Source organism: Cebus imitator, unplaced genomic scaffold (genome assembly GCF_001604975.1).
Source record: "Cebus imitator isolate Cc_AM_T3 unplaced genomic scaffold, Cebus_imitator-1.0 Scaffold410, whole genome shotgun sequence".
NCBI classification, from domain to species: Eukaryota; Metazoa; Chordata; class Mammalia; order Primates; family Cebidae; genus Cebus; species Cebus imitator.
This window is the reverse complement of record NW_016107725.1, coordinates 147,997-159,470: the sequence shown is the minus strand read 5'-3', so window position 1 is coordinate 159,470 and position 11,474 is coordinate 147,997. Positions and strand designations below refer to the sequence as shown.

The 11,474-nt window shown below is 42.8% G+C and overlaps 1 protein-coding gene across 2 annotated transcripts in view; it reads left to right on the top strand.

The window, feature by feature from the left end:
• The first annotated feature begins 521 nt into the window (after positions 1-521).
• Positions 522-11,474, top strand: part of CFAP161 (cilia and flagella associated protein 161) — a 33,928-nt gene continuing 22,975 nt past the window's right edge. Inside the window, exons 1-4 of one of the 2 annotated variants that reach the window (XM_037731590.1) lie at positions 522-1,182; positions 1,709-1,941; positions 3,473-3,557; positions 9,542-9,700. In XM_037731590.1, coding sequence (XP_037587518.1) covers positions 1,099-1,182; positions 1,709-1,941; positions 3,473-3,557; positions 9,542-9,700 — 561 coding nt within the window. In that variant the 5' untranslated portion in view covers positions 522-1,098. The remainder of the gene's footprint in view (positions 1,183-1,708; positions 1,942-3,472; positions 3,558-9,541; positions 9,701-11,474) is intronic. The other variant, XM_017509182.2, reaches the window with a different exon arrangement.

Here is an 11,474-nt window from a genome sequence, read left to right as displayed (position 1 = left end):
ATGGCGCGATCTCGGCTCACCGCAACCTCCGCCTCCTGGGTTCAGGCAATTCTCCTGCCTCAGCCTCCTGAGTAGCTGGGACTACAGGCACGCGCCACCATGCCCAGCTAAGTTTTTGTAGTTTTAGTAGAGACAGGGTTTCACCATGTTGACCAGGATGGTCTCGATCTCTTGACCTCATGATCTACCCGCCTCGGCCTCCCAAAGTGCTGGGATTACAGGCTTGAGACGGAGTCTCGCTCTTGTTGCTCAGGCTGGGGTGCAATGGCGCCATCTCGGCCCAGGCTGGAGTGCAGTGGCACCACCTTGGCTCACCGCAACCTCTGCCTCTCGGTTCCAGCGATCCTCTTGCCTCAGCCTCCTGAGTAGCTGGGGTTACAGATACAGACCACCATACCTGGCTAATTTTTGTATTTTAAGTAGAGACGGGGTTTCTCCATGTTGATCAGGTTGGTCTCGAACTCTCGACCTCAGGTGATCCACCGCCTCGGCCTCCCAAAGTGCTGGGAGTACAGGCGTGAGTCACTGCGCCTGGTCCCCGCTGTTTTTTAGAGTCTTAGAGTCTCAGGTTGTGGACCAGGTGAGGACACAGGCTCTAGGTAGAAATAATATCCCTCCGCACTCCTACCCTGCCGCTTGCCCTCTTAAATGACCCTGAGCATTGCTTTTATTGACGTTGCCCTCACTGCCTTGTAGTCTCCCAAGGTAGTCTTAACAAGGTTCGGAGCCATTCGTGTATGGGTCAGGTTGGGGAGGGGTGGACTTTCTAGTATTAGCCATCACACAGTCAAGGGAAACCTCAGCAGGGGAGACACGGCCTCCAAATGTCACTCAGGATAGAATCAAGCTGGAGTAATTCCTGGTGATGATTCTTTTTCTTTGTTTTGCCTTTCTTATTTTTCTAAACATTCTATAATGTAATAAAAACATTAAGGTAATGCTAAATATGTCCCATCATTCCCATTATGCTCACATTACTTCTTTGTTCTCCAATTTTGCTTTTTCAACTTGGAAGAGCTTCTGACCTAAAAGTTATGAATACGAACATCTGTATTATTTAGGGCTACTGTTGTTGATTTTCTCTTTAACTAGGAGCTCATGAAAGACTTCTTAGAGAAGAGAGACAAGGGGAAACTCCTTATACAGAGAAGTAGAAGACTGAAAAAGAATCTTTTAAGACCGGTATCTTTAAATTCAAACATTGTTTTCAAAATTCTGTTGAACCTGGTGTGAGTATATGTTAAGCAAGAAAAAATATTCATAACTGAGTTACCATTTGGAAAATAACAGTTTTAAAAATAAAATTTGCAGTGTTTTGAATTCTTCTAAGATTTTAGAAACATAAGGGAAGTCTGCCCTAAATCATGTTTACCTGCATTTTGCAAATAAAGAAATAAGTGAGTCAATATATAAATAAGTAAAATGCCCCTTAGTTGGCAATTGAGAAATTTTTCAATGAATGTTGAACTTCTAGAATAATGGGTGAATCCTTGTGATTTTCACCAGCTTCATTTGACTTCATTCGGGATTATTGGGAGCTTTGCCTTGGCAAACGGGAAGGGAAAGGAAGAAGGAACTAAGGGTTCCAGGGGATCCAAATGAAATCCTGAATGAAGTGGATACTAGTCTGAGAAGGAATAAAATTGCCTTAGCAGTGACTGTTGAGGAATTGCATGGTTTATGTAATAAACTACTATTAAAATTGTAGATGCAACTTTCCATAACTGAAGATGGTTATATTCATTATGGTGACAAAGTTATGCTTGTGAATCCCGATGATCCTGCTGTGGAAGCTGATATGTTTCTGGGTGGGGACCTGAGCCTGTGTATGACTCCAGATGAAATTCAGTGCCATCTGAGAGATGAATTAGAGGTGCCCTGTGGCCTGAGCGCCGTTCAAGCCAAGACCCCAATTGGTAGAAACACTTTTATCATTTTGAGGTAAAGAGACTTTAATTTTCATCATAAATATGTTTCACCTGTAGCTTAAAGATACCTGGGTATTGGAGCCGCTGACTGGAGGGAAGGTTTTGTGAAGATTTTCTGTGATTTTCATCTTGCTTTGATTACCTCGAGAATTATTGTCAAGGGAACTTTACAACTGCTTTTTACCTTAGACAGCAGGATAATTGTTTTCAATTCAAAATGCTTAAATCATAAGTATTAGATCCAGGGAATTAAATCCATATTCTGCCTGAAAGCAAAGTGGGTATTCCCTATAATATTTTCGAACTCTTTGAGCACATTTGAGTGTTTTCATTGTTCTTAATATGGCTATGTTATTTTTAACAACAAAAATATATAGTTTAATACAAGGTAGCACTAGATGGGATTTGCTCTTTTAAAATTAAAAGTGTGCTTGAAGAGATTTTGAAGATGAACAATTAAATCCTTAGAGAAGTAAGAGATACATGATCACACACTGGGGCTTGTTGGGGGTGGGGTGGGAGGGCTGGGGGAGGGATAGCAGGGGGTGGGGCGATTGGGGAGGGATAACATTAGGAGAAATACCTAATGTAGATGGTGGGGGCGGGGAAGGGGGGATGGATGCACAAATCACCATGGCATGTGTATACCTATGTAACAATCCTGCACGATCTGCACATGTACCCCAGAACTTAAAGTATAATAATAATTTTAAAAAAGAGATTCTCATGCCTCAGCCTCCTGTAATCCTGGGATTATAGGTGTGTAGAAAAAAACAAAACAAAACAAAAAAACTATTATAATTTGTAGAACAGCAATGTAAGAATTGCTGGGCCAGGTGCAGTGGCTCACACTTGTAATCCCAACACTTTGGGAAGCCAAGGTGGGCAGAGTTTGAGACCAGCCTGGCCAACATGTCGAAACGCTGTCTCTACTAAAAATACAAAAAATGAGCCGGGCATGGTGGCAGGTGCCTGTAATCCCAGCTATTCGTGCCACTGAAGCACGAGAATCACTCGAACCTGGGAGGTGGAGGTTGCAGTGAGCCGAGATTGCACCACTGAACTCCAGCCTGGGGAAAAAAGAGGGTATTTAGACAGTTCTTCAAGTTCTAATTTAGATTTCTTTTGAATATATATGTTAAGACAACTAAAAATTGATCACAACGTCTGTTTCCTGAAGGATTACGAGGGAATTGTATTAAATGTCTACAAATGTGTTGCCTTGGTTCTCTCTGAAGATACCAGTGCACTTGACCAGAATTCCTTAGTGTACATTAGCATGGTGCGCTTAGTTTAACCAGAAGCTCACAAAGTGGGGATGCTTTGTGTGCTAGCTATGGTACAGGGCAGGGAGTAGGCTACTAACTGGATTTTAAGACCAAAAGAAAAGACCTTTTATTTAATTATTTAATTCAGTTACAGTATGTGAATACAAATCTTCGAAAAAACTGATTATAAACAAAATTGCATGCATAAAAAATAGTCATAGAATGATTCTAATACTGAGAGTTCACATTTGCATTATATTTATTGTCCACTGACAGTGTACACAGAGACGCCACTGGTCAAGTCCTCAGATATGGGCAGGACTTTAGCCTGGGGATAACAGGAGGATTTGAAAACAAAATGGTAAGTTATCACTTTGCATGTCTCCTTTGGATCAGTCATTTCTCTTGCCCAAAATGGGATCATAACTATCTAATGACGTGGACCGAGAGCTCCAGATACATGGGCTCCATCTCTGACTTCACTGTGGTTTCAGCTTGCAGCTTTTCACAGGCAGATTTGGGCCAAGCCAGTCTTTTCTTTTAACTTCCCAAATTATAAAAAATACACCCCTAAAAGCTAAAGAGTAAGAGAGGAAAACCGTTTCTCAGGGTAGCTGGCCAAAAGCAAGTTTATACCACTTCCACCTGTCAGTTAAGTGATTGAATTCATTAATAACCATCTGACACCTGTCAAATGTCACTGATGCTAGCAAGGCATATCACCTGACAACTTTTGAATTTAAACTTCTGATGGTCGGATTTTTGCCCAATATGGGAGTAAGGACAATATAAGATGCTTAAATTTGCATAAGTCAGGGAGCCTTGGGGATTAGGAAGGATGATAGAACCAGACAGATTTGGGTTTGAATTTCAGGTGTGTACCTATGGGATGGGAATTTGGGTAAGTTATTTAATGTTTTTTGAGCCTGTTTCTCATCTATAAGATGGTGAGTATGAATCTACGTTACAATATGCCAGGCATGCTTCACATATTTTAACTCTCCACATGTGACTTTGAAGTAGGGACTGTTTTACCTTTATTTTACTGATGGAGAAACTGAGGTTAAGTGATTTCTGACTCGAGCCATTCCATAAGTAGCAGAGCTAGTACTGTATCACATTTTTTATTGAAGATTTCTTTGCTATATGATGTAGCGTTTGTATTATTGGTACCACTAAGAAAACACAGTGCTGCCTGCTGGATGCAGTGGCTCATGCCTGTAATCTCAGCACTTTGGGAGGCCACGGCAAGAGGATCACTTGAGGCCAGGAGTTGTAGATCAGCCTGGGTGATACAGTGAGACCCCATGTCAACAAAATTTTTTTAAAAAATCAGCCAGGTATGTTCTTGTAGTCCCAGATACTTGTGAGGCTGAGGTGGGAGGATTGCTTAAACTGGAAGGCAGAAACTAGGGTTTGCACCACTGCACTCCAGCCTGACAGAAAGAGACCCTCTGTAAAAAAAAAAAAAAAAAAAGAAGAAGAAACAGTGCTACCAATTAAACTTTCACACCCCACAGATGGTAAGTCGCAGCCTGATAAATATCGACATTGAAAGAAGAGAGTCAATTGCCATATCTTAACCAAAGATAGCACCATTAACATTTTGGTTTATTTTTATATTCCTATGTATTTTTTTAAAACTTAGATGAATATACAGATAGATTATTCTTTCTAAAATAGCATCTTTAAAGCTTTTTAAAATGACAGTAACATTTAATGAGAGCCTAAGATATAATTGTGTGGCAGTATCATAATTTACCTAACCTTTCTTCTACTTCTGGGCAGTGGGTTTGGCCCAAGATGTCTCTCTCCTATGTAAAGTTCCAGCGTGCATTTGTGTATAAATGCTCGAAGCTTCCCCTCTCAAACTCCAAATTAGGGATTCTACCTTTGGGATAGATTTTTGGGCATAGAATTCCTGAGTCAAAGAATACGAACACATTGAAAAGTATTGATACATATAAAGAGTTCTTTTTGTAATGGGCTGTACCAATTTGCACTCTCAGCAACAATAAATAAGAATAATTATCTACTGCTTCTTTGATTGTATTAAATATCACAATTTAAAACTTTGCTTATTTGATAAGCAAACAAAATAGAAAGAAAAAAGTGATATGTAAATGTTGTGGTACTTATAATTTCTCCTACATTTTAAGTTTGTTCTCTTTCTTATCTCTTTCTTTCTCTCTCAATTTTTTTTTTTCATTTCTCCCTCCCTCTCCTCTCTCCTGCAAATCATCTCGTTTTTTTACCTTTGTATTGATTTGGGTTTATATGCCACCGATGACTAAATTTTGTCATACGTGTTGCTATTATTTCCATTTGCTGCTTGGCTTTTAAGTTATGGTTGCCCTAATATTATATTCTTGAGTAAAATGTATCAGTGTTTTTTTTTGTAATTCCTTCCATTGCTTTTAAAGACTGCTTCAGAGATCTGATAAAAAGAAAAACTTGCATTAGCTTCTAGATGTTTACAATTTGACTTTTGTTTAAATTTATTATTGAATCCACTTGGGATTTATTTTGATAAAGGGTTTTATGTGAATATCTCATTTTTTGGCTGGGCGTGGTGGCTCACGCCTGTAATCCGAGCACTTTGGAGGCCAAGGCGGGCGGATCACCTGAGGTTGGGAGTTCAAGACCAGCCTGACCAACTTAGTGAAACCCCGTCTTTATAAAAAAAAAAAAAAAAGAAAGAATATCTTATTTTTTCCCAGATGACTAGTGAGTTATATCTATTATCTCTTGAATAATTATTCCTTTCTCTGCAGATGCATGGCATTTCCCTTAGCGTGTATACAACCTACTGCTGAGCTTTCTATTTTGATCCATTAAACTCTAGTTGTCTTCTTCTTCTTCTTCTTTTTTTTGAGACAGTGTCTCACTCTGTCGCTTAGGCTGGAGTGCAGTGTCACAAACATGGCTCACTGCAACCTCCACCTCCCCGGCTCAAGCAATCCTCCTGCCTCAGTCTCCTGAGTAGCGGGGACCACAGGTGCACCCCACTACGCCTGGCTAAATTTTGATTTTGTTTTGTTTTGTAGAGACAGGGTTTTGCCATGTTGGCCAGGCTGGTCTTGAACTCTTGAGTTCAAGTGATCCCCTTGCCTCTGCCTCCCAAAGTGCTGGGATTACAGGCATGAGCCACTGCGCCCAGCCCAGTTATCTATTTTTATTCTAGGACTATAGTGTCTTAATTATTAGAGATTTATGATAGGATTCATAGCTCTTTGACTTGAGGGCTCATAGGGCTTGTTGCCTCTCATTACACTTCTTTGTCTTAATTACGTTAGGAATTAATTTCTCAGTTAAATATAATGGTCATTTTTTCCAAGTCCCTCTGCCCCTGTGGGGAAAAGATTACTTGTTGTTATATTTTGATTGGCATTGTAACATTAACTAAATTCACATATTTAGTAGCTTTCCCATATTTATTCTTCTGAGGTGTCTCTCTATTTATTCTCTCAGCAAAATTTTATATCACCCAGTAAGATTTTGTGGTTTTCTTTACATGTGTTTGAGAACAATTTTGTTAAGGGTTTTTCCTTGGTATTTTGTATTTTCAGATGCTATTGTAGAGAGGTCTTCTTGCTAGAATAAAGATAGAACATTTGATAGTATAAAGAATAATTTCTCTTATATAAGAAGGCTATTGATTTTTATATTCACCTCTGATGAAACCACTTACTCATGAATTCTGTAGCCTTTTCAGTTGATTCTCTTATGTTTTCTGGACAGACAGTGATTTAATCTTCAAATGATGACATTTTCTCTCTTCTCCCATTCTTAGACCTCTAATTTTGGTTTCTTGTCTTTGAATTAGCAAGCACTTCTGGGGCATTCATGGAAGCGTTGATGTAATAGTGGCCTACTGGGTTAGTTCCTGATTTTATTATTGTTTTACTTTAGGTGAACAAAGCAGTTTGTGGTTTGAGATAGATATTATTTACCAATTTTTTTTTTTTTTTTGAAGAGTCAGAGGCTCGCTCTGTTGCCCAGGCTGGAGTGCAGTTATGAGATCTTGACTCTCTGTAGCCTCTGCCTCTGCCTCCCAGGTTCAAGCAATTCTCATGCCTCAGCCTCCCACATAGCTGGGATTACAGTCGCCCGCCACCACACCTGGCTAATTTTTGTATTTTTAGTAGAGACAGGGTTTCACCATATTTTCTAGACCGATCTTGAACTCCTAGCCTCAAGTGATCCTCCTGCCTCGGCCTCCCAAAGTGCTGGGATTACAGGCATAAGCCACTGCACCTGGCCTTATTCCCCTTTTTAAGTTCTGGTTTTCATGTTGCTCTGAAAGGCACCATCATCCAGAACCAGTGGTGAATCTGGCTTGGGCCCATCTTCCTTTCCCACTCACGTCCGGCTGATTCCCAGGTCCCGTCTTCTGTTCCTAGGCCCTGTTCTCCCTTCACACTGCTCTTTAGCCTGTTTCTCATGCTGCGTGCAGCCCCTCAGCAGCCTGGGCCCCCCCTGTTTTTCCCTGTTAGTCTGTCCTGACTTCAGACCATACTAGATGGGGTACTGCCAGGTTGATTTTATTTTTATTTTTATTTTTAAATTTAATTATTTTTCAGGTCGATCTTTTACAAACACAGGTCTAGTCACTTCTCATCCTCACTGGAATCAGCAGCAGCTCCCCATTGCCCTTTGAATGAAGTTCTGGCTGTTTGCTGTGGCATCTGAAGCCCTCTGTAATAAACCCTCCCCCTCTATGTGCTCACCCCCTCTGGCTTTGCAGCCTCCTCCTCAGAGCCTCTTTTGATCCCCCAGGAAAGCACTGTGCTCCTACCTCTGCGTCCCCCAGCTCATTGTGAGTCTGCTGGACCTCCCTCACGAGGCAGGTGTATGTAGGTGCTTCCGGTTTCCATGCTCCACCACCTCTTCTGCTAAGTGGAGAACCTCTTGAGGACAGTAACATCTCTGCCTTTCCCCTAGTGCTCACAGCACAGCCTTGCATGGGAAAGGTGCTTATTGGAAACCTGTCAAAATATGCAGAAATTACCTCCACACTCAGGGTGGAGCTGAACCAGTGAAGAACTAACAAGGAACTAACATTGTGGACTTTTCAGGAGGATGGGGGTAGCTTCTTGGCAAGATGACAGGCAGCCAGATAGCCAACATAATTTTCTAGCATGGACATCAATTCCAGAGGGGTGTGGGTCACCTTGGAGGCTCACAAATGAATATCAGCTGTGAGGATATTGACTTGAAGAATAATTCATTTCATGCGATGAGTTTAATGCAACATCATTTATAATACATAAAATATTAATCCATCGCTGGGCATGGTCATTCATACCTGTAAACCCAGCACTTTGGGAGGCCAAGGTGGGAGGATTGCTTGAGCCCAGGAGTTCAAGACCAGCTTGGGAAACAATGGGATCCTGTCTCTACAAAAAATAAAAAACATTAGCTGGGCATGGCAGTGTGCACATGCAGTCCCAGCTACTTGGGAGGCAGGAGGATCGCTTGAGCCCAGGAGGAGTTGGAGGCTGCAATGAACCGTGATTGCCACTGTGCTCCAGCCTGGGCAACAAAACGAGACCCTGTCTCAAAACAAGACAAAAAAAAACCCATTGATCCAGTTCCTGTACCCTGAAAGGGGAACAGGGCACAGGAAGTAGGAAGGAGAGAGGAAGATTGAGTTTGGTATTCAGAGGAAGCAAAAGTAGTTGGAGGTGTGTGTGTGTGTGTGTGTGTGTGTGTGTGTGTAATTGTGTGTATGTATGTGTGTGATTGTGATTGTGCGTGATTGTGTATGTGTGTGATTGTGTATGTGTGTGATTGTAAGAGTGTGTGATTGTGTGTATGTGATTGTGTATGGTGTGATTGTGTGTGTATGTGTGTGTGTGATTGTGAATTTGTGTGATTGTGTATGTATGATTGTGTTTGTAGGTGTATGTGTGTGATTGTGATTGTGTGTGATTGTGTATGTGTGTGATTGTGAGTGTGTGATTGTGTGTGATTGTGCGTATGTGATTGTGAATTTGTGTGATCGTGTGTGTGTGATTGTGTTTGTGTGTATATGTGTGATTGTATGTGTGTGTGTGATTGTGTGTGATCATGTGTGTATGTGTGATTGTGTGTGTGTATGTGTGTGATCATTGTATGTGTGTGAGAATGTGTGATCGTGTGTGTGTGATTGTGTGTGTGTGTGTGTGCACCAGATGGCATTTCTAAGGCAGAGGAAAATTGTGCTTTCTCATACGATCAGTAGAAACAGCGTTTTTGAGAACTGCTTTGAATGTGCTTGCCATCCAGCCAGTCAGTTGCTTCTTTATTCCCCAGCTTTTCACAGAGCTCTGACTTAGTGCATCTGCTTGCTGTCATTTTCAGTTGTATTTATCGAGTGACCACAGGACCCTCCTGAAATCGTCTAAGAGGTCTTGGCTCCAGGAAGTGTACCTAACAGATGAGGTCTCCCACATGAATTGCTGGCAGGCTGCCTTCCCTGACCCCCAGCTACGCCTGGAATATGAAGGCTTCCCCGTCCCGGTGAGCACAGCGTTGGGAAGACATGGGTGCCTGTGCTATGAGGCGGATGCAATTTACTGCTGTTTAGAAAACACAGACTTAGAGCCCAATGCCTTAAGACTTTCTCCCCCTTTTCAGTCTTTTTATTCCCCCCATTTGTAACACGAGTTTGGAAGGTACTAATTTACCCCACGGCAGCATCCTGCGTTAGAGTTTCTCAACGTGGCTGCACAGTAGAATCACCTCAGGAGCTTTCTAAGAAATACTGAGGCCCTGGCCCTGCGCCTGACATCAGGTCAAGAACCACTGATGTGTGATCCTGAGGGTGTGACACTGCTTCCTGTGCACTGTTTTCGCTAAGACCTCTGCTAAATACTAATTTTTAAGGAGTTTGAGGGCAGGTGTGGTGGCTCAGGCCTACAATCCCAGCACTTTGGGAGGCTAAGGCAGGTGGGTCTCTTGAGGCCAGGAGTTCAAGACCAGCCTGGGCAACTCGGCAAAATTCCTGTCTCTACAAAAAATACAAAAATTAGCTGGGTGTGGTGGCACACACCTGTAATCCAAGCTACTCAGGTGGCTGAGGCACAAGAATCACTTCCACCCAGGAGGTGGAGGTTGCAGTGAGCCAAGATTGTACCATTGCACTCCAGGGTGACAGAGTGAGACTCTGTCTCTACGTAAATAAAGAAGGAAATATTAGCCAGGTGTGTTGGTGAGTGCTGTAGTCCTAGCCGCTTGAGAGGCTGAGGTGGGAGGATCACCTGGGCCTGGGAGGCCGAGGCTGCTGTGAGCTGTGATCATGCCATTGCACTCCAGCCTGATCAACAGTGAGACCCTGTCTCAAACAAACAAAGAGTTGAGGGAGTCTTGGAGAAGGAGACAGCAGGGTAGCCACACAGTCCACGTAGTGGTCCTGCAGGACAGCATCATTCTCTCTGTCACCGTGGGATATTTTCTCTTGATGCTGGGACCTGTGGGACTGGAGCCTGAGGCATGGTTCTGATGGGAAGGTGGGGGCTTTTGTGGGCACGGAGTAGTAGACCTCCCTATTCCAAGGGCCAGAGGCTTTCCTGCTTACAAGGCATCCAGCAGACAGAATGAAGACGTGTTGGCAGTCACTGCGTTGAGTATGGAATTAGCAGACGTTGCCAGTGTTTGTTTGCCACTGGCCAGGAAGTGCCCACAGTTGCAGGCCACTGAGTCCACCTGACGCAGCATGCCTGTCCTCCACCTCTGCCAGGGGAACCCTGACTTCACAGGGTCCTTCCTCCAAGCATGGAGGACATGTATATTATCTACAATGAAACAGGCTTTGCAAATTCTTCTCCAGCTGTCTTCTGCTGAGCTTTGCTCTTCTGAGAATTGCCTTCTAGTTCCACAGTTTAAACTGTCAGTGCCTCAGTTTCCCCATCTAAATTCGGGGTGTTCATAGTACCTACCTTGTGAGGTTTTGTGCAGACTAAATGGTTAGTATATTTTAGAGTGCCAATTAGAAACGTGCCTGGCTGATAGAAGACACCCACAAGTGTCTCTTGTCATGACTGTTGTCATTGTATGCTATTGTTGCTGTTTGTGTTAGAGGTTAACGGAGCAGTCAGCGTTCCAGGCACCAGGAGTTCTTTTTTTTTACTTTGAGATAGAGTCTTACTTTGTCGCCAGGTGCCAGGCTGGATTGCAGTGGCACAATCTCAGCTCACTGCAACCTCCGCCTCCCGGGTTCGAGCAATTCTCCTGCCTCAGCCTCCTGAGTAGCTGGGACTACAGGCACATGCTACCACACCCAGCTAATTTTTGT